The sequence below is a fragment of the Accipiter gentilis genome, chromosome 3 (assembly GCF_929443795.1).
Source record: "Accipiter gentilis chromosome 3, bAccGen1.1, whole genome shotgun sequence".
In the NCBI taxonomy this organism is placed as follows: Eukaryota; Metazoa; Chordata; class Aves; order Accipitriformes; family Accipitridae; genus Astur; species Astur gentilis.
This window is the reverse complement of record NC_064882.1, coordinates 22,986,531-23,014,279: the sequence shown is the minus strand read 5'-3', so window position 1 is coordinate 23,014,279 and position 27,749 is coordinate 22,986,531. Positions and strand designations below refer to the sequence as shown.

At 36.2% G+C, this 27,749-nt stretch overlaps 1 protein-coding gene across 7 annotated transcripts in view; it reads left to right on the top strand.

Annotated features, from left to right (window-relative positions):
- KLHL5 (kelch like family member 5) overlaps positions 1 to 27,749 on the top strand; it is a 65,865-nt gene that overhangs the window by 31,393 nt on the left and 6,723 nt on the right. For 3 of the 7 annotated variants that reach the window (XM_049792208.1, XM_049792235.1, XM_049792189.1), the window contains 7 exons: positions 1,182 to 1,364; positions 9,084 to 9,220; positions 9,679 to 9,875; positions 18,528 to 18,740; positions 22,834 to 23,020; positions 23,938 to 24,162; positions 24,454 to 24,616. In XM_049792208.1, coding sequence (XP_049648165.1) covers positions 1,222 to 1,364; positions 9,084 to 9,220; positions 9,679 to 9,875; positions 18,528 to 18,740; positions 22,834 to 23,020; positions 23,938 to 24,162; positions 24,454 to 24,616 — 1,265 coding nt within the window. In that variant the 5' untranslated portion in view covers positions 1,182 to 1,221. Of the gene's footprint in view, positions 1 to 1,178; positions 1,365 to 9,083; positions 9,221 to 9,678; positions 9,876 to 18,527; positions 18,741 to 22,833; positions 23,021 to 23,937; positions 24,163 to 24,453; positions 24,617 to 26,484; positions 26,534 to 27,749 lie in introns of those variants that run through there. The other 4 variants (XM_049792215.1, XM_049792226.1, XM_049792182.1 and 1 more) reach the window with 2 other exon arrangements.

Genomic DNA, 27,749 nt, shown 5'->3' with positions numbered 1-27,749 from the left:
TTAAATGCCTAACCACAGCTTCAGAGAGCACATTTAAGATAAAGTCCTCCAAAGGAAGTAGGTAGGCAGGTACCTCATTTCTGATCCATTACTAGATATAGATTTTAATTAAGTGCCAAATTGCTTGGCCTTTTTAAGCTCTCTGGGCACATGCAAAAAAACATAAACAAAAGAAAACCCTAAACAAAAAAATAAAACCTTTACAGACCATTTTCTGCTGAAAATTTAGACTTTGATTTTGAGGAACTCTGTCTTGAAATGACTGTTCTAGGCTAAGGACTGAGCTAAGTCTCTTGGTGGATTTAGCCCTGAGCATGCTGCCTGAATTCATGACATCTTTGTGAAGGCAGGGGTCTGGATGCAGATCTTGTGAATCTGTGTCCTTCCAAATATTATGGTAGGTCCAGAGTATTTTATAAGTTGCATGCATTGTGGAAAAGTAAGTAGTAGTCAAAGAACTGTGAGCAAGAAAAGGTGCTTCCCTCAGTGTACATAATTAGGATTCATCTCCTTTGTCTTAGGCCTATGCATTCCTTTTAAGTTTTCTCTGTTCCTCTTTTCTCCCAAGCTGCTGTACATATGGACAGGAAAAATTTTTCTCTCCGTCCACCTTTGCTTTTCCCCTGTGTTGTCTTCTACTGTGCTAGATCTCATTTCAGACACATAAGGCTTCATGCAGTAGGAGTGGTGGTACATTGATGTGTTTCTTGATGGTTTTTTCTCCTGCATGCCCACACTGTTCTACTATCTCCATATATGCTGAGTTTTGTTCTAGCCACCTTAGGCTAAGTGTGAAGCAAGACTTTAACATATGTGGCAGGGAGAGGTTTGATTCCTTATTGCATCCTTCCATTGCTTTTTCAGTTTGCAGGGTCTTGGTAGATGTCTGTTCTTCCTTAACCATCTGACAACACTATAGGTATGATTACTGAACTGATCTTTGTCTGCTAGTTGAAGAGTACAACATTAAATGATCCTACCTTTTTCACAAGGATTTAGATTAGGTTTGGAGGAAGAGAGGAAGTATTAATATGAAGAGAAATAAAATAGCAAGGGAATATATATTAAATCATGTATGTCAAGTTTAAAATCACATGCGATTTTTTTTTTAATCATCTGTAGATAGAATTGTTGTACCTCAATATTGTGTGAACTAAGATTTCTGTTATTGTCTTCAGCAGAACTTCCAACAGCAGTCATACCTTATCACCTTGTCAAACTATGGAGCCCTGTACCTCAGATGAATTTTTTCAGGCTCTCAACCACGCTGAACAAACTTTTAAAAAGATGGAGAATTATCTTAGACACAAACAGCTATGTGATGTGGTGTTAGTTGCTGGTGATCGTAGAATTCCAGCTCACAGGTAAGTTTATTATAATTTGAAGTAACTTCATATTTGTTTACAAATGCACCTTCAAAGTGTGTCCTGTGTTTTGTTTAAAAAAGGTCAGAACATCCTTAACAATTTAGAATACTTTAAACATGCTTATGTTTTTTAATATTTATTTGGAAACTAAAAGGTAATTTCTGTCTGTTGTGTGCGATACAGCATCAAAAATAATTGTGATGTTTTCACATTCTACTTTTTGTCTTTAAGTATATAGTAACATATTTGCATAACAAAATAAAAGCCCCAAAAGTCCCAAATGCACCCTCAGAATATTATAAGCAGTAGTGGTTTCTGTACCATAGAATGACATAAAAAAATTTTCTTAGATTTAATTTCTTCTTTGTACTAACAATCAAGTTGTTGGAGTCATAATTAGCAGTAAGGATAGTCTTCCATCTGCATAACATTTTTTGCTCCCATAGTAAGAAGAGTCCTTTGATAGTAGACTACTAAACACTGACAGTAAGTGTTAGAGGGCTAAATTAGATCAAACATTACCCTAATTGTAATCTGTGTAATTAACAAATCATATAGTATGCCACTTAAAAGCTAGGAAAATACCAAATATTGTGAAATAAAAGTATGAATAACTGAACGATGTTACAGTATTTAGTGCACAGTATTAATAGTTCGAATAGGAACCTAGGTATAATTAAGTTGTGGTTTCATAAGATTAGGTCTACAACAGAAAGAGCAGCCTAAAGCATTCCTATTTTCCATTGCTCATTCCTACCCCCACAGTGAAACTACAGCTTAATACTGTAATAGTAATAAAAAGATGGGAAGAGGTTGCTAGTTTGGGTTTGGTATTTTTCTTAAAAAGACAGATCTCTGCTTATATTCAGATACCATCCACACCGTTGTGCTGACACAACTGAGGCAGTGATAACACGAGGATGGGGACTGATTTGAGGAGCAGGGAGGCAGTTATACCATAACTTGCTATTGCTCTCAGAGACTTCATTTTAAGAAACTTCATATTTAAACAGTCAAGACTATCCCTGATTTTTCCAAGTTGATTTAAGCAAATCTTAGTGCAGTTACTGCTAAAATGGGTGGTCCTGTTCTCCACCCAACCCCTGACCTGAATTCATTTGTAAACACTTATAGCCACATAGCTGTGGATGATGATGATGAATCTTTTTGGGAGAGACAATAGGGTGAGCAAGACGATTTGGCTTTCCCTGTGGCTACAGAGTTGCTTAAGATTGGTCTTCAGTTTGTTCAAATTAGTCGCAAAACTGCGTTGTCCTTGTGGAAAGAGTGAATCAGATGAAAACAGGGAATGCACACACCCCTAGTGGATTTGCACCTGCTGAAGTAATTTAGAAGTCCGAGAGCTTTGGGGTGCTGCAAACAGGAAAAATAGTGATTATAGTAAGGAAGTAATTTTACTTATGTGGCCATGGTGGCACCTTTGCAGTATACAGTCCTGGAGTATGATTTAGGTAATAGTTTAAAAGTGTAGAAAGGGTGCAGAGGACAGCTGTGAAATCTTGTAAGGACTGGAAGATTATTTTTTATTTATTTTTTTTTGCAACAAAGTAAACAGAAAGAAAACATGCTAAGAAGTTCTTTCATGTGGTTTGTACCTGTTTCTTCATTTATTTAGAGACTGACTTTGTTCCTCCAGTTTCTGTTACTGAATCTATTTCTGTAGTGCATTAGGCATACGCTACCACCTGTTATTTGCTCTGGTATTCTCTTCTTAGGAGGAGAAACATCTTGCTGTAGTTGGTATATTGTGTTTTAAACATGCATGAAAGTTAAGGCCAAAGAAGCACACCTTGTGCTTGTAGCAGGAGGTGGGAGGCTTACGATTATCCTGAGTTCACTTTATAATATTGGAGCAACTTAGAAGGAAGCTTTGCCTTTTGCACAGTAGTTCTTTCTCTTACTGTTTTGTTTTCACAGAGAAACATAGCAATAACTACAGTCTTCATCTCAGTATGTCCAAAGTACCTCACTGAAAATCGAACTTTTCCATAGTGGGAAAGATAAAGATGGAAATCTTAAATTTGGTTCAGGGTTTTATAGAAATTCAGTAAGAAGACTGGCTTTATGTACTTGTAGTAGCCTATGTTATAAGAAAAAAAAATTGTAGGATTTTTTACTGCCTGCATCTAAGTTCTGACTTTTAGTATTGACTGCCAGCTGGAGCAATCAGTGTCTATTTCAGAACACTAGTGATTATTTTATCTTAAGACTTATTAAGCAACAAAAGATGTATTAAATAGATATTAGCTTAATGGCTTGGCATTCTAAGATGTTTAAGAAAATAGAAAGTTCACTTACACTGGACAGCTTTTTTTCCCCTTTTTTTTTCTTAAAGATATAAAGCTTTTTCTTAATATGTGGTCACATAGAATTGGTGAGAAAGAACATTTTTCATAATTATTGTCAATCACGCTCCTATATAGAGAGGAGTTTTCAGATTTTCTGGTTTGAACATGATATTTCTAAAGGTTCCTGTATTTTTTTCTTAATTCTCAGTTTCTTCTTGTGATGATACTTAAATGTTCTGAGGTGTATGATGTTTTTTAGAGAAAAGAGCAGTGAGTTTGGTGCCTGCAATAGTAGTAAACACAGGTAATATATTACTGTAAAATTCTGAAGGGTTTTAGTTTGTATCTAGTCAAAGAATTCAGGCTATGAGTCTACTACAAATAAGAATATCACATGTAGTCGTGATTTTTCTGAATATGACATTCTCTATTATTCTAAGACTATTTATCTTCTCATTCTGTGCTGAAATTATAGCTAGGAACTTATTTAGGAGATCAAGAAGCAAGTAGGAAAGGGGACAGTTCTCCACAAGGGAAAAAAATGCATTATATTCCCACTCCCTTAGCCTGTAGTTCCATAACGAAATTTTGCCAGACTTTTAATTGAATTTAATAAAGTTTTTCATATCGGGTGCTTTTTCTGTGTCCACTGCAATTTCAGATGTCTTAAGTCATTTATTATGTTCCTATTTATTACATTCAGCTAACTGCTATATCCATAATAAAAGTTTGTTTTGTTTTGTACTAACCTGCTGATCAGAACATTCACATAAGAAAAGGGAGGTCTGCATAAATTCCTGGCCAGAGGGGATTTAAAGCCTGTTCCGTGTCCTTTAACCAGCAATTTGAAAATCTGTGCAGAGCCATTTTCTTTCTTCTTGTTGACACTGAAAGATGGAAATACAGAAGACATGGAACTGAAGGAAGGCAGGCAAATGGAAGCTTATGTACTCTAGGGGTTAGGAAGCTTGTTTGGAAGAGCACAAATCCTGGTTTGGAGACTTTTTTTTATCTTGAGGCTTATTTATCTTTGTACTTCTTTTCCATATAGCTTAATAATACTTCCTTTCTTTCACAGTCTGCATTGCCTTAGTTTGTAAATCCTTCACTGGAGCCTTTTTTTTTTTTTTTTTTTTTAGCTATGTGTTTATAAAAGTTTTAGCACAAAGTGTCTTTCTAAAAAGTCAAAGTGAATAAAAAAAGGAGTTCTATGATAGCTTTGTTAAAAAGGTACTATTGCTACTAACAGTGGGGTTGTTTTGAAAAATTTTACTAAATGGTTTATTGTAATCATTGTTTCAGTATCAGAAGCAGCAAACAAATTTTGAAAGGTTTGATTTCCCTGGAGGAGAACTATAACTGGAAATCATTTTGACATAAAGATACTGCATGTATTTTTAGGTGTAGCTTGCTTTTAAAAAAAATTAATTTAAATAAATACAGATATATTAATAGTGGGGGTAGTACTACTTTCATATGTTCTTTTTATTACTGACATGTTTTGTTATCAGGAATGGAAATGAGCTCAAGCCACCAGTGTATGATGTGCCTCGTACTAAGACGCATGAACTATTCAGTATCACCTTATAAATTCAGTGAATACTATTAATGAGTTCCCTAGGACTATTTTCAGCTGTTACAGAGCCACAAACAAGGAGTTTCCTAGGAAGTGTCCCTTTCATCTTTAAGATGTTAAGAAGCTTCACTTCATTCTGTCAGATGAATCAGGTTGGGAGATACTAAATCTGTAAATTGCCAGGTTTGACAGCTATCATCATTTTATGTAATAATTGCTTTGAAGACCTAGAAAACTGTCTAGATGATACAGCTTGTGGCAATTCCAACAAGTTCAATTTAATTTAGGTGTGCCACCCTGCTTACACATGTTTTATTGGCTCTCACTAGAAAACTCTTAAAAGTAAGTTAAGCCGTCATGGTGGATCTTTCTATTTTTGGATCAGTACAAACCACAGAAATTAAAGACATCAGTAGCGTTGGAGCCTCCTGCAAGAACAGGGAGATGTACTGAAACACCCGGATTTTGTCAGGATTTAGCCCATAGCTGTTGAGTGCTTTTCCAGAGAGATTAATTGTTCAGACATCTTATGATCTCCCAGATGAAAAATTCTGGTATTCATGTGTTCCTTTTCCTGTGCACTGAAAAAGAGCAACCAACCTACTGCATATTATTTAGTAGCCAAATTCTTGTAGTCTTATTTATGCAGAATTAAGTTTTTGGCAGTAACTGGTTATCAGGTAAGAGAGAGAGTATGTATGTCAAACAATACAATGCCAAGTGTATTAAGGTTTTTTGTTGATTTTTTTTTTTTAAGAGGCCTCTCTAATGTCAATATATACTGAGTTTGTAAGCATTTTAATCGAGCCAGTTATGAAAGAAATATTACTCTTAGGGGAAAAAAAAGACTGCAAACTCAGAATACAAAACCCATAGCTTTCTTCAGTTTCTAAACTGAGGAAAGGCAGTATTTTGTACCATCAGTAGCTCCCAGTGAGCTCTTGGTATGGATGAGTATGTTAATTTTAATGATTAATAAACAACACAGAGATTTTCTATGTTAAATACTAACAGAGCCATGATGGCTCTATTTAACAAGGAGATCGTGAATATAAGTGTAGTTTTTATAGTCATTGCACAGATTTTCTTCTGAAAAATTATACTTGTCACGTAGCTCTTTTAGAGCTTTTTTTGAAAAATGTCAAATATGGATGGGGAAAGTCTTCTGTGGATTCTTCAGTTATATGAAGATATTAGCTGCTTCATGTTGTATAATCTGTATGGAGGAATGCAGTTAAATTTCAGACAGTCCAAAAAAAAGGTTGAAAGAAAAATCAGTTACTAGCTATGAGATTAAAAGATCAATGAACAAGTGGGTGTCGAATGGCATGAGTAAAGTAGTAATTGATTTTATTGACTAGTGGGAAAAACATAGGACAACAAAATGCTAGTTAGCTGAAAGTCTGCCTTTGTTTTCTGTTATGCTACCTTGATGCATTGTCACTGTATCTTTTAATCCACTTTCTTTGAAAGAACTTTTTTTCTAAATTAGTTGAATTAAGAGAAAAGGGTGGATACCTGTTCTAAGGCTTTTCATTGTGAACATGCTGCTTGCCTAAAATTATTACAAAATTGTTACCAGTATAATTTATGCTTTGGCATATTACTTGCACTAATCTACTCCTGAGCTGCACATCCTGTTTCAGCATAGGCAAGTCACTCTCTGGAAAGCACTTAACACTGTGAATTCTCAAGAATCCGAACAAAAGTTTGCAAAAATAGTAAATGGATTGCATTTTGAATTTCTAATAATATCTTTAAGAGGACTTTGAGACTGGAAATTACAGGGAGAAATTTGCTGATATCAAACAGCTGGTAGAAGGTGTTTGTCTGGAGCCTCAGGCTGTTATTTGGCATTTCTTCAACAGTTGTTGCTAAGATATGTACAGTCCAGCCATTTTCTAACTATACCAGCTACACTGTTGGGGGAACCAATCCCAAAACTGTGTTAAGAATAGGTTATAGGTTGTTTCCTCTCACAGAGACCTCTCTTTTTCAAGCTCTGTTCCTTGTGTAGAAGTTCAAGTCAGTATTGCCAGAGGTGAATATTTTGTTTGTTTTGCTTTTTTTTTCATTCTGTATTGGACCTGCAGAGATACTTGTTTTTTTCAAATCTGTCCCTTCCAATGAGAACTCCTATTTTGTATGTACAGATCTGACCTTGTCATCTCATTCTAGCATCAAAGCAGTTGCAGAAACTCTCCCTTGATGCTTTACATGAAGGTACTCTCTAATTTCACTAAACTTCTGTAGATCTCTAGGAGACAGTATTTTCATTCAACTGCAGGTGTCATTAAACCTGAGGTTAAAATGTCTAGAAGCGATGCCTGGGCGCTATCTTGGTAGAATGTTCTAAGTTTTCTCAGTAAGTCAGCCACAGAATTAATCTCTTATTTCAAGAACAGTATGTTCCTTAAAAGAACAGAACTTTATTTCTTATTACAAAACTTCCATCATACAAGATGTTAAAATAAAATTAATCTTTTCCCTGTATGCTCTTAACCCAACTCTGTTGCCTCAGCAACCAGAAAAAAAGGGTTGCCTTACTGTAGGCCTGACCAAATGGTCAATGGTCAGAAAATTGGCAAGAAAAAAGTAGTTGAAATTAGTCAACAATTTATTACTTTGCAGTTAATTAACTAAGAGACATTTCTTTGTAGTTCATAACTTTGTGTATGTACCTGCAAATCCTCACCATTAATGTATGTTTAGGCTTACTCCTAAGCACTGGTGCTCACATTTTCAATTAATTTTACTCTTGTTTTGTGGTTCCTGACCTCTGTCATCTTAATGAAGCCAATATAATGAGTCAGCACAGAATAAACTGATGTTTCGTGAAGTGTTAGATTCATTGAATGTGTGCAGATGGACTGTGTAGTGTATTTGCAGTAGGCTTGATTCTTGGGCTTGCTGTTTGTATAGCTCAGTACATATGCAAGTGTATTTATATTTGAATTCCCTGTGAGCAAGGCAACAGTGAACTGCTGCAGCACAAAAAGTGATCCAAACCATAAGGCTGTTCCTGGAGGTCTCTTAGGGAAGAGACCAGCAGACCTCATGAATAGTTATGGTAGGTTTCATACAACAGAGCTATGGGCTGAAGGTTCCTACTCCACATGGTTTCCTTTCTCTTTCACCTTAGTCCTGTGAACACATACTGAGCCATCAAAATTCTTGCACACTTTGTGGAGTGGCATTGTTACATGTGCTCAGTGTTTCAGTAATCCAAAGAAACATCTGTTGTGCACTAACAAGTTTACTTACTCAGAATCTTAAAATACTCAGAACTGTTAACAGAAGGCTAAACACTCACAAAAGAGATTACTCTGTCTGTACCATCCCCATGTTTACCGTGCCCACTTCTGTTATCAGTATTAGTAAATGAATGTTTAAGTGTGCACCAAGAGTTAAAAGCATTTTAAAGCACTTTGAAAAGGACTAGTAAGTCATTCTTTCATGTTTAAAAAAGAAACTGACATAATATAAATGGAAATAAATCCTTTTTTTTTTTCATTTCCATAATGTATTTTTATATTCCATTTCCAATTTATGTGTTTTTTGTGGGTTGTTTCTGTGTTGGCTATTAAAAGTCATTGAGCTTTGAAAGGGTAATTCATTTACTTCAGCAGCAAATGTAGATTCAGTAACAGTACTTCATTATTCATAGAGGGGAACTAGAGCATGGAGCAGCTTGTCAATTTTAAAATGTTTTTCTCAGTACAGTGTTTCTTCAAAGGGCAAAGTAATGAATCATAAATTAACAAACATCAGGTTGACTATTTTTTTTCTTTTCCTCTTTGTGTCTCCTTTTCTCTTGCACAATGTACTCAGATTGGTTCTCTCCTCTGTTTCGGACTACTTTGCGGCAATGTTCACTAATGACGTAAGGGAAGCAAGACAGGAAGAAATCAAGATGGAAGGTGTGGAGCCAAATGCATTGTGGGCTCTGGTTCAATATGCATATACAGGTAATTGGAATGAAAATGGAAATTTCATCTGAAGAATTGTCCTCCTTTGAGCATTATATTCCATTACTAGATTTCAAATGCTCCTTAGAAGAAATTATTATTCACACTGTTTAATTCCTTATAAATAAATAAGAAGAAATCATCATTGCCATTACCTGAGGCAACCTGGTAGGATGTAGTTTCTCTGATAATACCATACTCAGTTAGTTAACAAATCATGTTAATGATTTTGAATATTTTAAATGTATCATGACTGACAAAAAAAGGAATCTTATTAGGATTCCCTTTCCTTACATCATTATAGGTACTAATTTTGAAAAGCTGGTTATCTGTTGCTGGGTGTGATGTTTGCTAAGCCTTATATTGTCATATAATCTGTAAATAATTCTGTTGCCTCTGAGTTTTAGGGAATTGAACAAATGATAAAACTAATGTGATCTCCTTTTTAATGTTACTAGGTCGCCTTGAATTAAAAGAAGATAACATTGAATGCCTGTTGTCTACAGCTTGCCTTCTTCAGCTCTCTCAGGTTGTAGAAGCATGCTGTAAATTCCTAATGAAGCAGCTTCACCCATCCAATTGCCTTGGAATCCGATCTTTCGCTGATGCGCAGGGTTGCACTGACTTGCACAAGGTGGCTCACAATTACACTATGGTATGTTGTTATTTAAGTATCATCTGCTTTATTTAGTAAGGAAAATACAGAATGTTTTCCTGAATGAAATACTAATGGTTTTCCCCCAGAAAGCCTTGATCACTTTCCAAGCAAGAATGCACATATGTCCCCATAATGAGGAATGACAAAATAACTATAAAGTTGCTGGTTTAAAGTTGGAAGGAAATAGGCAAGCATTAATGGTTCCCTGTAACAGTAAAGGGATTGAGTGATATGCATTTAATAAAATCATTCAAAAACTTGTTCTTATTTCTGTCAAGTCAAAAACTACAAACTTGACAGTGGCCAAGCTGCCATCACCTAGGCCAAAATAACACATTACTAAATGAAACTGTAGAACTGTAATAAGCTGGAGTAAGCAGGTTCTAAGTTATACTTGCGGTATGAATGTGGGCATTCATCAATATAGAGTCTGCATTATCCTTAATTTCTTAGTAATGGGATGTCAGGATGGTATCAAACAATTTAATCCTAGGCTAGGCAATATGTGACTAAATACAAATTTGCCAATGATATTTTGAGAGTTAATTTATAGAAATACTGACCTGCCAACTTAATTAAACTTCATCTTCTTAATAGTCATCCTTTTATTTTAATGTAAAATGTTCTTTTGCTTCTCACGAGCATATTTTAGTAATGTTATCGGCAGCAGGAGGCAGGAGAATTATCTCTGAGGCGTCAATTCATCTGTTCTTTGCAGTTTTGTGAGGCATTTTGCTCTCTTCTTGATGAAATTTTGCCTATGTAAGCTCTTGGGACCTGAATGAGGGCGTGTAGATACTGCATAAGAGATGTGGGAATGAAGATAGTACTTAATTTGCTTGTGTGGCATAGCATTGCATTACCGTTACACTATTGGCTTAGATCCAAGAGGTGTCATTTCTGTCTTGTAATTAGTATTAGAAATCCATGGCTTTTCCTCTTGCCGCCTTAGTGTTTGTTGGTTTAAAAACTTTATTGTAAATTATTTCTTCTTGGCTTAAAGTAGTTTAGTATGTATAAGTTTAATAGCTTTTTTTTTTATATGATACACTGTTGTTAGTGAGTGGATCTCTGATGTATTTAAAATCAGATGTACACTGAAATTTACCAAAACAGGTCAATAAATAGTGTGCAGATTATAACTTACATGTTTCTATTCTTGATCCTCATTATTGCTCAAACAAAAATAAGGAGACTGCAATTAGGTAGACAGATGAAACAGTAAAGGTAAATGTTGCTTATGCCTTTGAGGAGTATTAGAATTAAAGTTGAGCAAGACAGTGATACAAAAAGTACACAAAAAGAGAACCTCCTTCCTCTGACCTATTTGTTCTTTTTCAGAATAAGCGTATATTTTGGTCTGTGCTATTGTCATGTCCCTTGTAAGTGGACAGCCAAGATCAGAATGGTATTAAATGTTAGACCAATGCATCTTTAAAGATGAATGTTAGGGATTATAGGCTTACTATTTTGACTGGCAATTTGTCACTTGCAGTGGAAAGGGGCTGTGAACTTTCTAAAAGCCTTTCTTTTACAGCACCTATCTTTCTTTTGTTCAGACCACAGGAAAATAGTTGTATGCCTTTTGGCCATTGTTTACATCTGTGACAAAGTTGCTTTTAAGGCTTTGACATGGATGAAATTTAAATTAGGTGGATTTTAAAAAGCTATTTTCAAAACTAATTAGTTGTGCTAGATGGATTCTTCCCAAGGCCTCTTTTAATGTTGTTTAGTTCCAACAGAGACATGAAATTGAATTTTAGTAATAATGAGTAATAGAGAAGCAGCTTCTTTAGTTTGAAATGAATGTTGCTATGGAAACTGCATAGAAATGTATAGTCCAATTGAATCTTCAATTAAAATAAATCCCCAAGTAATTTCATTTGTTTAAAAGCTGTTTGGAAAAAGAAAATGTTCAACAGTAGTAAGCGCTAGCCACTTGATGCTCTTTCTATTAGGAAGTATTAGAGCATAAAGGTTAAGCACACCTGTAGTACCTGGAAATTCTGTTTGTTAAGACATTGAACTATTTTTATGCTGCAGTGGGCAGCATAGAACAATGGAGGATTATACTGAGTATGGTATATACTTGTGGCTTTTCCGTGTAATTTTGGTTCTTTTAAAGCACTTGAAGTAGAAGGTAATGAATAATATAAAATACTTAAATTTTAATTTATATACATTACTTTCTATGAGTTTTCCTTTGACAGAAGAAATAACATATAGCTGTTTTTCTGCAATTAAAACAACTTCTTAGTTTTAAAGGTTTATATGACACATGCTACAATTTGATAATCATCTTACCTGCTTCATTAAAATAGTTCTTTACATGAAGACTAGAAATTCAGATGAAATGAGCATTTGGTTAAACTGAAGGACCAATCAGTAAGTTATCCCAGTAGGCCTACCTCTGTTAATAGACCTGCTCTGTCTAAATAGTGTTCATTAGTGTCATTGGAAAGCATTAGCATGATTTTATGGCATGATTTTAATCACATAGTACAGTGTGATTTTAAAAAAAAAAAGGTATTTGAATGTTGCACTTCAGATTAAAGATGTAAGTGTATGTTATGCTAAAACGACTTAAGTGTTGCATTACTTTATTGCTTACAGTGTTGACAGTTGAGAAGTTGTTTTTTCAGAGGAGAATAATTTTTAAGGTTATCATCAAAACAGGTCAATTTTTGACATGGCAAACTAAAGCTTGAAAAATCCTCAGGATGCATTAAGTGAAACATGAAATAAACTGAAGTGATCAGTAGTGGATTTAATGCTGCATAAAGAGCAACTCTGACTCTTGTGCATCAGGGTTTTAAAGTACAGTTGACAGAATCATGAGATGTGTCTGGGTAAAGGTATCTTTTGTACAAAGGTTATCCTGTTTTGCTGTAGTTTATATATAGTATTGGGGTCATACAGTTATAAGTTCAGGAATTTTATTCGGCTGGCCAGTAATGTATCTGTTCAATTCGTAAAGCCTTTTTGCACAAGATGCTTTCTGTGCATTTTTCTTGCTGTCTTCACAAAGTCAAAAGAAACACCCCTTTTGTCATCTTGTTTGTTTGAAACAGTTGATGGCATACCTTGAATGAAAACCGATAGCTCCTCTTCCACAAAAAAGCAAACCAAAGGGAAGTTAATACTTTCAGATGAGGAAAAGGTAGCCTGTGTTATTTCCAGAACATGAAGTATCTATGGTGAGTAGTGAGGTGTTCTTAGGTGTCAGGAGCTTCTTTAATAGCTACATTTTAACTTTCTTAATTACAACCAAAAAAGAAAAAGCAGACGTTCTAAATATTATACGTGATAGTGCCTGTCAACCCCTGTGTAGATAACTTTGTAATCTTTGTTGCTCAGCTTCCCATGCTTAAAGCAGAGTGAAGAGCCACTTTGATTTTCATCAGAAGTCTTTGGAAGTACACAAGCAGTGATAATGTTACAAGATTCCAATAAAGCTAATCTTGGAGTTTGCATGATTTCTGAGCACAACCAATGGCTGTTTATAAGAAGAAAAACTTAGAGGACACTGTCCTGCATGACATCCTTGTCTCTAAATTGGAAAGACATGGATTTGATGGATGGAACACTCGGTGGATAAGGCATTGGATGGTCATACTTAAAAGAGTTACTGTCAATGGCTCGATGTCTGAGTGGAGACCAGTGACAAGTGGCATTCCTCAGGGGTCAGTATTGGGACTTTTTAACATCTTTGTTGGTGACAGGGACAGTGGCATTGAGTGCACCCTCAGCAATTTTGCTGATGACACTAAGCTGTGTGGTGCAGTCAACAACACAGGAGGGAAGGGATACCATCCAGAGGGACCTTGACAGGCTTGAGAGGTGGGCCCGTGTGAACTTCATGCAGTTCAACAAGGCCAAGTGCAAGGTCCTGCACATGGGTTGGACAACCCCAAGCACAAATACAGGCAGGGCGATGAGTGGATTGAGAAGAAGGACTTGGGGGTATTAGCTGATGAGAAGCTCAACATGATCCGGCAATGTGCGTTTGCAGCCCAGAAAGCCAGCCATATCCTGGGCTGCATCAAAAGAAGTGTGGCCAGCAGGTCAAGGGAGGTGATTCTGCCCCTCTGATCTGCTCTGGTGAGACCCCACCTGGAGTACTGCATCCAGCTCTGGGGTCCCAGCAGAAGACAGACATGGACCTGTTAGAGTGGGCCCAGAGGAGGGCCACGAAAATGATCGGAGGGCTGGCACACCTCTCCTATGAGGAAAGGCTGAGAGAGTTGGGGTTGTTCAGACTGGAGAAGAGGAAGAAGGCTCCAGGGAGACCTTATTGCAGCCTTTCAGTACTTAAACAGGGCTCCTAAGAAAGATGGGGACAGACTTTTTAGTAGGGCCTGTAGTGATAGGACAAGGGGTAACAGTTTTAAACTGAAAGAAGATGGATTTAGATTGGACATAAGGAAGGAATACTCTGTGATGAGGGTGATGAGATGCTGGAACAGGTTGCCCAGAGAAGTTGTGGATGCCCCATCCCTGGAAGTGTTCAAGGTCAGGATCTTGGATGGGGCTTTGAGCAACCTGGTCTAGTGGAAGGTGTCCCTGCCCATAGCAGGGGAGTTGGAACTAGATGATCTTTAAGGTCCCTTCCAACCCAAACCATTCTGTGATTCTACAGAGTGACAGGTTGAGGCCAAGCATAGAAGCTAGGAATTTTGCAGAAAACAGATGTGGGACACTTAGACTTGCTTTGTCCTGTAAGGCAGGTGTTGGGTAACAAAAAAATCATTGCATTATGGAGTTTATGATCTGGGAGGAAGAATCAAAGAGGCATAATTTGTCTTTTTTCTTCCAACAGCCAGAACAGTTTGTTCTTTTGGTAGGGAGGAATATGAAAAGGGGAGAGATTTCAGTATTTTTTCATCCACAAGGGGCCAGACCCAAAGACTATGTGTTAGTACGTAAAATAAGGGTTTTATATTCTTGCACCTGAATTTGCATTCCAAAATATCCGTAATCATCTAACTTGGAAAATACTCATTTACTTTTTTCACTGGTGAAAACCCAAGATAATTCTGCCTCTCAAGTTTCCGAAGTTCTGCCTAGCACAGTAGCTCAGTACTGCCTTGGCAAGACTAAATAGGTTTCTGCATAGTGCCCAGCCTGTTTTGGAATCCAGAAACTATGCAGAGGAGTCAAGCTACAATAGTTGTACTCTGAACAAACCCTGGCACCAAAAGCATTAGGTTGGTTTATCACTTAATGCAGCAAAGCTGACTAAAAGTAAAGTAGCAGCTATCTGACATCTATCTGACTATTAATACCAGGTCAGATAGCTCAGTTCTTAGTGAATTCATACCTCAGTTGACCAGCTGACTGAAGCAGCCAGTAGACAAAATTGCATTCCCTGTTCTCATTCAGATCCTGTGAGTCAAGCACCTCTTGCTTTTTGGCTGCTGAGGTTCAGAGTTTAAACAGAGCCCTGTGGTTAGAGCTGCCTGTTGGTCCACCTGAGTGTACTGGTCTTCTCAGCCTGCAGGTGTTCTGATGCTCTCCAAGGTTCTAATCCTTCTGACACAGTGTAGAGGGAGACTTAACCATCTCACTGGATCCCACTGTGGGGATTAAGTAGCACTTAGAAATAAGCATCATGATGTCTTATCTTTTATGTCCTCCTAAATTTTTTTGCTTTATATCAACTCCAAGGCAGGCCTGTGGTTAAGAATATCAGTATTATTCACTCTGCAGTTTCTGACAGGTGAATTCAAGGTTATGATGTGAACAACCAATTCACAGCATTGAGCACAGGGACTGTGTGTCCCTGTTTTAGTTAATACATAAACCTCAGGCTACTCAATTGATAAAGCTTCCAAGCTCTTTGAGAAGCTAATTTTGGGGGTGGGAAATTATTTTTTTACTTTCAGGACCAGAAAGCAAGGGACTGAAACTGCAGACTGTTCTCTGAAATATCCTGTTCTTCCACAGAGAGTTCCCATAAGAAGAAGGAAAGAAAAGGCTAATGAGGAGGTTAAGAATGCTAGGAGATACACTGGCTCCTCCTTTTTGTCTTCAGAACCTCTGTCTGTAGAGGAAGAGGAATTGTCAGATTCTGATTATAAAAAACCCCAGACGTAGGCCAAAGAGTGGCTGTATTCCCAGTGGAATGCTTTGATACTATGTTCAAAAGGAGTCCCTGCTTTAAAAATAGAATGGGAGCAAGAGGAAGTTGAACTTGTTCCCATCAGAAAGCCATTGTCTGCAAGCAACAAGAAGGAAAATCAGGCTTTTTACACACAACAGCTGTTGAAGTGATGAAATACAGTTGGAAAAAAGCTTTCCAAAGAGGATCCCTGACTGACTTACGCAAGACCAGCTTGTCGTTGCCTTCAGAGACAAAGGAAACTTTCCATGCAGGTGCTTTCCCCTTCCTCTTCCTGTGATCCGGATAGACAATATGGAAAGTTTAAGGTAGTAAGTGTTGGCTTTTCTCTTTGTCAGTGCTCACTGCCTGTTTATTCAGCAAAACTAAAAGCACAGCTCCAGCTTGCATACTCTCTAGGACAGAGAATCAACCAAGAAACAACAGTGGAAAAAATGAACACAGTGGAAATTTGTGAACTGCATGTTTAAACTCTGGAAATAATTTTGATGGTTTTTCAGCTTCAATTTTACTCCCAAGAATTTGATATCAGAGTAAAATAAATAACAGTGCATGTGTAGTGTTATTGAATATTTATACAGTCCTTTCACTGTTTTTAATTCCTGTATTTGCTCATTTTCTTAACTTTCATTTTGTAATACAGGGAGTTAAATGAAATAAAGAGGAAAAGACAGTTCTATCTACCTTCTAATCTACAGTTTTCACTTGGAAGCACTACTTTTGTGTAGCCAATTGGATCTCTCTAGTAGGAAAGCTTTTCAGATATTAAATGTAAAATTTTCCTTTCCAAATTCTATGCAGGAAGGAATACAGTTAACAGATAACACTTTCAATTCTTTTCCTGATCTCAACTCCAGAGTTACCTATGGAGTGGAGTCGCTTTGATCCTTCCCCTTAGGCATCTTGTAGCTATCTTATGTATGTGTGGCTTTCATGTGAGGTGGACTGGTTTACTCCTTAGTAGTTTTTTCCTCTTTGCTTAGCATTCTTTAATTAGTTAATATTTTTGGAGTACTGAGGTTTGAAATGATTAGCAATAAAAAGGAAGAAGTGTTACCTTTCTCGCTTTGTTGTCATGATGTCCTTTGCATATGCAATGCCGAACTGTACTGTGTGTTTTTGTTGCCATTTTATATCCTAAATTTGTACCTGTTTTGCAGGTCCTGCCTCTGCTCCCAAGTTTCTCCCTGTTTTTTTGACCTAAAAATCCTATATTTTTTTCCCAACATGTATATGCTTCTAATCCAGAGTTTTTTCATTAATGTGCAATTCTTTCTTTTTAAATCATTAAACAAGATATTAAGTAAGGATAATTTTGATATTAGGCTCAGTTAGACGTCCTTGTCCGTGGATCTAATGCACTTTATCCTCCAGGTGTTTTGGAGGTACATGTGATGGCAGAGCAAAACCACCATCCTGTTGGCTAGCTGTGTAGCAATCAACAGTGTGTTTACTAAATTGATTGTGATACTGTTCTATTGTCATTAAGTTACTCTCAGTTCGGAGTAGGAGGTTAACTGGGTTTTGAGCTAGCAAAATATAAGAATATGTTGTGATTCATAGACTGCTTTTACTTTTCTTTCCTTTGCTGCCTTGTAAACATGTAAATGGAGAGAGATGATAGACGTGATCTCACCCTTTTACGTTACATTGTTTTCTCACTGTAAGTTCATAGTGCTGATTGTGCTTCTACATACTTTCCTGCTGTTTCTAAGTTCATGAGAATCCTTAAAGAATATTCTGCAAGTCCTAGTGTTATGAGGTAGTAGGATATCAATATTGGAAATGTTACATATTGTGACATTCCTATTTTGAAGTAAGGATTTGTTGCTGAAAATGACAGGATGAAGTTAGGAAATTGAATCCTATCAAAGTAAATATTGTTAATAAAGCAAGGTGTGTACAATATTGTGGATTCTTTGTATGTTTTGCTCCCCAGTCAATCAGATCAGCTGTGTAAAACCTATAAAATAGTAAAATAAACTTAAAATAATCCACTTAAAATCGACAATAAACTTGTTAGTGTTGTTTATTTCCTCTGAAAACTTAAGGCCATAGTTTAATCTGGCAGTAATGAAAACAGATGCACCCAGTAGCTGTAGCATGTTGCGCTCTCTGCTTGACAAAACATCTTACATTGTGTTCTACATCGTCAACAGGAACAAACTGCACCTTTTTTTTTTTTTTTTAACTATACTTCAGAAAGTATTTCTTCAATTTGCAGTGCCAAGATAGTAACCCCCACAACCCATTGCTCATTTCTGTCCATACACTTCCCCCTCAGTTGTTTCAGCACATTTGTCTGTGGGACTGAATGATACAGTTGGGGAAATGATCAGGGTCAAAATAACTCAGTACATTTTTATTTTACTTTTTTTTTTCCTCCCAAGTCAGTTCTCCTGTGGTATTTACTGGCACAACTGAGAGGTGGCATGAAGGGAAGGAAAAGAGGGGAAGACATAGTAGGAGTCCATAAAATGTCTTCAAAATATGATGTCACCTGTATTAAAAATACTTTTCTTTTTCAGGAAAACTTCATGGAAGTAATTAGAAACCAGGAATTTCTATTATTGCCAGCCACTGAAATTGCAAAGCTTTTAGCAAGTGATGACATGAATATTCCTAATGAAGAAACTATACTGAATGCACTACTTACGTGGGTTCGACATGATTTGGAACAGAGAAGGAAAGATCTCAGTAAACTCCTGGCTTACATTAGACTGCCTCTGCTTGCTCCACAAGTAAATTGTTCAGTTCCTTTCTAGTTTATACCATGGTTACAGTGAGCATAATATCTACAGCATTGATATATTGATAGTGACAAATCCTAAAAGCTTCAGGATTCTTAATGATTTGAATTCTTAGAGCTGCAAATAAAGACTTAGCATGTTGTATAGGCATGATAGTTTGTGTCTGTTTGTGAACTGCAGCATATTCTGATCTTAATCTGAGATCAGTCAGGACACAAGAAGGGGTAGAGCTGCTAGAAAAAAATCGCTTCTGTTACCTAGAAAAATGCTTATCAAGGATATGTTTGTCACTAGAAGGTGTGTTCTTTTTAAATCTCTTCTTTATGGAACTTGCACAGTTTATTTGGATCATTACATTTCCTTCATATAATTATAGCTATCCTTGAGATTTAGGAAATACAATTTGAATAAATTATTTGGAGTGATTTTTCTTCGATTAACTCTTGGTAAACCATCTTTGGGTACTTGTTTTCTTACCAATCAATATTTTTTCTCCTTCTTGGGCATTTACACACAATGTTGAGGAAGACTTGAGCTTGGTTTGTTCAAACTGTTGTGAATTCCAGTTTTCCTAGTCCTGTAGGAATGACCACTCTTGTTAGTGTCATGTGTAGCATTGTTTTAATTATCTGATAGCATGCATTTAAACTAGGTTTGATTTTCCACCCTGCCCCTTCCCCTTCTCTTGTGCTGGCCTTCCTTGCTGGACCTTCATTAGTAATATTTAACACTTACTATACAGTCAAAGGATTTTGCTTTACAGTTTTCAGTTTGTTTAATGAGAATTATCTCTATTAAATGAAGAAAACAGGATTTTTATGGAACCTGAGTAATAAGTAGAATTCACTAACACAACAAAAACTGAGTTCCATTCATTCATAGTGATAAATCACATACACAGCATTCTGTGTATTACCTCTAATCTGGTATCCTCTTGCTGGATAATAAGATTCACTAGCAAGCATTTTAGTATTAATATTTCCATACTGATTATTATATATGTGAAATGGCAGGATTTTCTCAGTTGTGGCCTTGACTTTGTAATTCACTTTTTCTAGAAACATAATACAATGTAAGCCAGTTGACCTGGAGAAAATAATTCTTTCATTGAGCGTTTAATTAATTGCTGACTAAGTAACCACTGCTGTTTTCCTTTTACTTAATTGACTGTAATTGAAACATCTTTAGAAACTGAAAGTACAGAATTTATCCCAGAAATATGTACCAAAATCAAATTATGTCCATTTGGTAACTGACTAGGAAAATAGCAGCATGAAACACAAAAGCAATATCATATTTCATTTATTATTTTTACCTTTAAATTTTCATGTCTTCTCCATATATATACTTATATTTCAAATACAGTATTTTTCTTTAACAAATTAAAGTGTTAAAGCTGTGATTTTAATATGGCAACAATTAGTGCATTGAGTAAATTGGTTTGAAGTGCCCAGAATAGTCTTACTGTTTTCAGAATCATGTTTTGCTTCATGATCACATGACATTAGGCAATCTGACAGCAAACATAACTTAATGAAAAGGTTTCCAATTTTACGGTTGAAGGGTTAAAGCTATTTGAAAGAAATGAAATTAGAAAATTGAACAACTTACTGAAATCAATAACGTTGCAAGCAGAGATGCAAAGAATATTAGATTCATACACTTTAAAAAAAAAACAACTTTGGAAATACTGTGAAAGTGTAGCACTGGAAGAAAAAATTCTAATGAATTGCCAATTTTATTGGTTGTGGTTTTATGCATGTCTTTGTACATAGCATTCTGTCATCTCTTTGGTTAATGCAAGCAGTGTCCTAAATATTTGTAAGTCTCTTTTTGCTCTTACAAAGGCTAAAGATGAATATTTGTCAGCTTCTTAAGCTGTAAGGTGGGAAGTATTCTATCTCTGATAAATTAATGAAAAAGATGATTAAGCAATTTCTGAGTTATAAGATGGTTCAGCTTCCTTTTAGACAGAATTCTTAGTACTTAAGTATCTGCACTACCCTTCTCTTCATCAGGTTTCCAATGTCTATAATTTCATGCTAACACATCATTTGTAACTGCTCAGTTATAAATGCTTGTAGTACAAGGAGCTATGCAAATAATAAAACTTGGAAAAAATTGGCTTTCATTTAAGTAAGCCCATTCCAAGTTCTCTGAGTGAAGAATATTTACAGAAAATTGTAATACAGTAGATTTAGTTTCAAGAGCCTGCAGGTTTTTTGAGTACCAAACCAATCTTAGATGGCATTTCTTTTTAACTGAGATGAAGTTGCTTTCAGAGATTGAGACTCTGCTATGAGAAGAATCCATTATAGGTTGGGCGAGTTAGAAACTGGAAAAAATGTAGGTCGCATCTTGTTGCAAAACTCATATATATATACACATGGTGTTTCTTCCAATATTAAATGTTGCTTGTCTCTCAGAAAAGTATATTGGAGGTCTGAACTGGTCATGTTGTGTACAAGCCTTAATTTTCATGCATGCAACTATGACAATGTCCAATTTAGGACAGTAGTAATTAATTTATTTTTTATTTATTTTTTATTTTTTTTTTTTAAACTGTGTGCAATTTTATAGCATTGTATGCTGGCAGTTAAAAGACGGCCTTTAGTTTACGATTTTATAATGAGAAAGTGTCCCTGTGAAGTGATACAAATGGTAAGTGGTGCTTTGAGTCACGAGAAGAAACAATAAGTCCTGAAAGTAAAGAATGAAAACTAAGTTACCTCTGCTAATTTACATGAGAACGTTTTAATTTGCTATATTAAATATAATCAGAACATCAGCCAATTACAGAAATACTGCAAAAGCCAGGCTCAGTTTTCTGAATAGTTGCTGGTGAAGAGCTTTGAAAGTTTTGGGGGGTTTTTTTTGGCTTTGGGTTTTTTTGTGTTTTGTTTTTTTTTTTAATTCTCTCTGTATGTTAATTATGTTTTCTGTCATAGTTTCTGTTGGTTGGCCTGATACAGAGATGTTAAGGCTTCGCAGCCTGTACTTAACCTGTATTTCGTCTGGAACCGTAGATGTCATATTTGCCACTTTGCAGTCCTAAGGCAGCTCTAAGCCAGGGATATGCACACCATATTATGCACAACCATTTTATAACGAGTCCCTTTAGTACTCCTGATTACTAATTTCACAGCCATTTTGTACCTGTTATCTGCTGGCTCTCAACAGCTCAACAATGACATCTCATTCTGGTTTGTGGACTTACATTTCTAATATTCACAAAGTGTTTGGATTTTGTGATTGCATTTCAGAGGCATTTGCCTTTTTCTTATTGTTCTGACAGCTGTCCAGATTCCAATGGGGCACTTCACTTGCTTTTTTTTCTCTGTTACTCAGGCTATGTCTTGCAGCTCAGAAAAATGCCAGTTGTCTAGACTTCTAATAATTATAGTTGGGACACTCAACCTACTATTATATTTTTTCCTGAATTCTGACAAACATGGAGTACAAAAGACTCCAGAATCTTTAAACTTAATAAATTTTATTAGTAGTCTTTATTTAACTTGATTTTATTTAAGTCACATTTAAAATTTAACACTTGTCAAGCTTTGCTTGCATCCTTGATCTTAAATTTTTTAACAAAGTATTAATTGATATACTGTGATCAGGGTCACTGTCAGAGTGAGGAATGGAATATGTATTAAAATATTCAGGCTGTGCCTGAAATAGCTTTTACAGACCTCTGGATTGAGTGGATTTGGGAGTAAGAGCATGAGGTTAAACTGATTTACATACCCAGACCCTAATTCCATTTCCTTGAACATACCTTTAGTGGTGCTGGAACATCAGATTTTATTTTCTTCCTTTGGACCATTAAACTTAAATCATCCATTAAGATCAGATAGCCTTCCTGGTTTTTTGTACTTAATGGCTTAGCTGAAAATGTGGATGTTTTGTTTATTACAAGTTTATCTTTACCATAGTGTTCTTTATATGACCATTTTGAAAATACATAGATTTTAAATCGGGCAGTGGAAGTCTTGAGATAAAATGTTTTCTTGTAATCTTTGTTTTTATTTTTCATGTGGTTTATATCAATACAGCTTGTTTAACTTTTTTTTCTTCTTCACAGTTTCTGGCAGATATGGAAAATAATGCACTCTTTAGGGATGACATTGAATGCCAAAAACTCATTATGGAAGCAATGAAGTACCATCTGTTGCCAGAGAGACGACCTATGTTGCAAAGTCCTCGTACCAAACCTAGAAAATCTACAGTGGGTGTGTTGTTTGCAGTTGGAGGAATGGATGCAACAAAAGGTATTGGCTTATATAATGATTAGTTGATGAGCTGTTTTGGTTCTTTTTAAAAGAAATGTTTGGTAGATGTTTTTACAACATGTTAATTCTAGAATTCAAAGATTCTGCAGTATAGAACATGAATCATCCTAAATGTACACAATTTATTAGGTTAAAAAAAACCTATGTAGCTTTGATAATACTGTAAATATTCTAGAAGCTAGAGTTGTTATTGATTTGAAATTATCAAGGGAATATCTGATTTCTGAAGTGAAATGTTGAACTGAGTGAAAACTAATCTTTACTTACTTGAGTGGAAAAGGAAGAAAATGACAGGAAGGGCACAAAGGTGACCTGCATATGCATTAAAAAAAAATCCCAACAACCCAAAAATATGCTTTTTGACTAATTGTTAAATGGTTATGTTAGAGTTACTCGGATTTCCTTTTTTATAGACACTTCCATACTGTTTAATGGTAGTTAGAAGGAATCTGGCAAGTTAGGAAAGTTATGGCAGAGAAAGTGTTTTCTTTTACTTGTTGTTTTAAAGTTAGCACTTTTAGTACTCCAGGTCACATAGCTTCAGATTTTTTTTCTAATATTACAAAACAGTTGATTTCAATATATAATTGCATTTCACAAGGGTTGTTTTATATTCCTAACATTTCTATTTCTAAAGGCTTGATTCTGTAAAGCAGTTAGAGATCCTGTTTTTTGTCTTGAAAAGCACTGAGAAAGTCCACCTTTATTTTATAATGGTGCACTTAATTCCTGAGGAAGTCAAAAAAGACTATTTGTATAGATAGAATTAAAAACATGCTGCAGGATGTCATGCTGTCTTGTGGGATCAACATACTGCTGAAATAAAAACTCCTAATAATTCAGACCTTTTTTTTTTTTTTTTTTTTTTTTTATAACTTGAATATGTTGTCATTCAGGAGCTACAAGCATTGAAAAGTATGAACTTCGTACTAACATGTGGACTCCTGTTGCAAACATGAATGGACGAAGATTACAGTTTGGAGTTGCAGTCTTAGATGATAAATTGTATGTTGTTGGTGGCAGAGATGGACTGAAAACATTAAACACTGTGGAGTGCTACAACCCTAGAACAAAAACTTGGAGTGTAATGCCACCTATGTCCACTCATCGTCATGGTCTTGGTATGTAGTGTTCTGTGAAGGCTAAATGCATATTTTTAAAAGCTTACCTGTTTTAGGATAGGTCAAAAAACATTCAGAAATTAAGTTTAGGGGGGTGGAAACTTTGTTTTAATGCCAACTGCTTATTGAACGTCTTTTTTCCTTCAGACTATATCCAGCATTGGCTACCAAAAGGAAATTTCTTTTTATTTGTTTTTAAATATTTTGTTGTGCACCCTGGACTGTCACTAGGAAAATGTGATCTTTTTTCCCTTATCCAGAAGTGATTGTTTTTCATATCTGTTTTTTTAGGAGTAGCTGTATTGGAAGGTCCCATGTATGCTGTAGGAGGACATGATGGCTGGAGCTACCTGAATACAGTAGAAAGATGGGATCCACAGGCTCGTCAGTGGAATTTTGTAGCCAGTATGTCAACTCCAAGGAGCACTGTTGGTGTAGCAATATTAAATGGAAAGTATGTGAAGGCAACTTCTGTTTACTCTCTCATTATTTTAATGTAATTACAGGACCATTCTAAATTACTATTAATAATTTATCTTGATAGATACCTGTTGATAGCTTTAAGAACAATGTTTCTTCATTCACAGAAAAGATATTGTATTGGGTCAAGCAAGTTTCGCCACAGCATCACAGTGTCCCTCGGTATCACTTATGAGACACCATCTCTATGGCCTGATAAGTAGTTACCATCTCCTTAATACAGAAAGGAGCAAATGGTTGTTCTCTTTCACTGAGACTCCAGTGATTTCCTCCTACTGTGATAGTTTGAACAATCAACTTCCAAAATTACTGTGAATTCATGGAGGAGTACTCATGTTATACTGCATTAACTCAGAACACTAAGCTCTGGCAGAATGAATCTAATCTGGAGTGGTATCTGAAATTTCTACCGTTGTTTTTCAGTGAAAATATGACTAATTGCTAATACAAAGCATATTCAGACAAGTAGGTATTTTATGTTGCTGTCCCAGGAAATGGCTGGAAGTGACCTCAAGGAGTTCCCTAATCCATTCTGCTACCCCAAACCTGAATCAATTATATCTAAAACACTCATAGCCAGAGTGATTTTGTTCTTAACTTCCAGTGGTAAAGTTTCCGTAACTTCCCTGAGGAATCTGCTTAACTACTAATACATCTGTGAAGTTCTCCTCATGTGAAGTCTTAAATACTTTTTGCTGATTTATATTATTATTGTTTGCACTATCCAAAGTGAACATGGAAAATGCATCTTTTCTTTACTATTTGCAACAGCCTTTCATATTTAAAGACACATGTCCCCTAAGTATTCTGTCACCAGGACTGAATAACTCCAGCTCCTTCAGTCTTTATTTGTAGGCCATATTTCCTAGACTTTGAATGATTTTCATTGATTTCATTTGGACTAAGTGTAATTGTTCTATAGCATCCCCAAATACAAGTGGTACTTGAATCAAGCTGTTACAAAAATAAAGATCAGTTGGAATCACAGAATCACAGAATAATTTGGATTGGAAGGGACCTCTGGAGTCATCTGATCCAACACCAACTCAAAGCAGGGCAAACCTTAAAGTTGGATCTAGTTTCAAAGTTAACTGAAGTAGCTCAGATCACATCTGAGTTTTGAATATCTCCAAGGATGGAGATTCAGTAGCCTCTCTGGTCAACCTGTGCTGATGTTTGACCACCATTGTACTGAACATTTTTCTTCTAATATTCAGTTGAAATTTCCCATGTTTGAACTTGCCTCTTGTTCTTCCTTCTTTCACTGCATACCTCTTGAGAATTATCTGTCTTCTATATAACCTCCCATTAGGTGAAGACAGCAGTAGATGCCTTCTTAGCTGTCTCAAGAATTCTTAAGACTGCACAAAGACAGTGCTTTCAGCCTCTCCTCACATGTCATGTGTTCTAGCTCCCTCATCATCTTAGTGACCATCAGCTGGACTTGCTCCAGTATGGCAAGATCTTCCTTGTACTGAGAGCCCAAAGCTGGACACAGTATCCAGAAGCAGTCTTGTATGTACTGAATAAAGGGGATCAGCTGTCATTACTTCAAGGGCATACTGCTGACTCGTTGTCTGCCAGGGCTTCCAAGTCTATTTTTCCGAAGCTGCCTCCTCTCCTGTCAGCTCCCAGCTTGTACTATTGCATGGCAATATGCCATCCCAGGTACAGGACTTTGCATTTGCCTTTGCTGAACTTCACGAGATGACAGTTAGCCCATTTTTCCAGCCCGTCTAGGTCTCTCTGAGTAGCAACCAAGCCCTCCAGCATATCAGCAGCTGCCCTTAATTTGATATTATCCATAAACTCACTAAGGCTGATTTCCGTTACATCTTTCAGATAATTAATGAAGACATTGAGCAGTATCAGCTACAGTATCAGCCTGGGAGGAACATCACTAGTAACCAGCTGCCAGATGGACTTCATACTGCTGATCACAGCCCTTTGAGCCCAGTAGTCCTTCCAGTTTTCCGCCAGCCTTGTAGTGGGCTTATCCAAACCATGTTTTGACAGGGTGGCTACAGGAATACCACAGTAGACAAATCTAACCTGATTTGCTGAGTAGTATTGTGGTTGTGGCAGAATATTTACATTATCTTGACCACAAATTTTCACTTCCTGCTTATGTACTATCTGACACATCTCCCTTGAGCTGTTTGAATGTTGTAATAATTGTAAGGTAGCAAAAACAAAGGGTGCTGTGAGATGTGAAACAAGTCCAGGAATGAGTGGAAATGCTCACTGGGTGCAGGAAGGAGGGAAGAACTTGGAACAACCAGCAAGCAGAGTGCCTTGAGCTGCCTTGGAACTGCAGTCTCAGATGCCAAAGTTAGGTCTGAAGCTTCCTATATATTCAGCAGAGGATCCCAGGTGTGGTGAAAAGCACCAGAATTAGAGCGTCATGTTTCTCTATTATTATAGAACATTCCTTAGGCTCTTAATGTAGGCAGCAACACTAGATGCCTATAGCTAAAAAACTTAAAAGTGCATGCAGCATTTCAGCTGAGGCAGAAGTAACTTCTGCACTTTCTAGTAATATCTGTCTGTAACTCAATATAATTCAGACGACTTGCTCAAAACCTTCATACAGAGAAATTAATATATCTTTCTTCACATCGAAATCACTGCATAAGTGATCAAAACTCTGTCATGTTTTGGTGGGAGGTAAGATGGGGGCCTTCATTTAAATACTATGTTGCATAGAGGATTGATTTTTAGTCATGAACTTTTTGAAACTGCAACAAGATTTTTTAATATCCTTCAGTACATTCCTTACCTTAAACAAGTTGTGTTATTAAACATGGGATCTTCCATGGAAATGTATTTTTTTTAAAGGGTATTAAAATTATTACTGAGGACTACTAGGTCAACAATATCTACAAGCTGTTTCTATTTAAGTTTTTTGGTCAGTATATTTAAAAAACTAAACAGCAATGTTTCCCAAACTGAGGATATCTTGAATAGTGCTTCACAGTAACTGTTGTAAATTGTTCACACTATCATCATATACAGTATCTAATGTTTATTTGATTATTTAACTGTACTATAATCTGCCTTAGGCTATGAAAGCATTTCATTAACGATGTTTCAGGTGATCTTTCAAA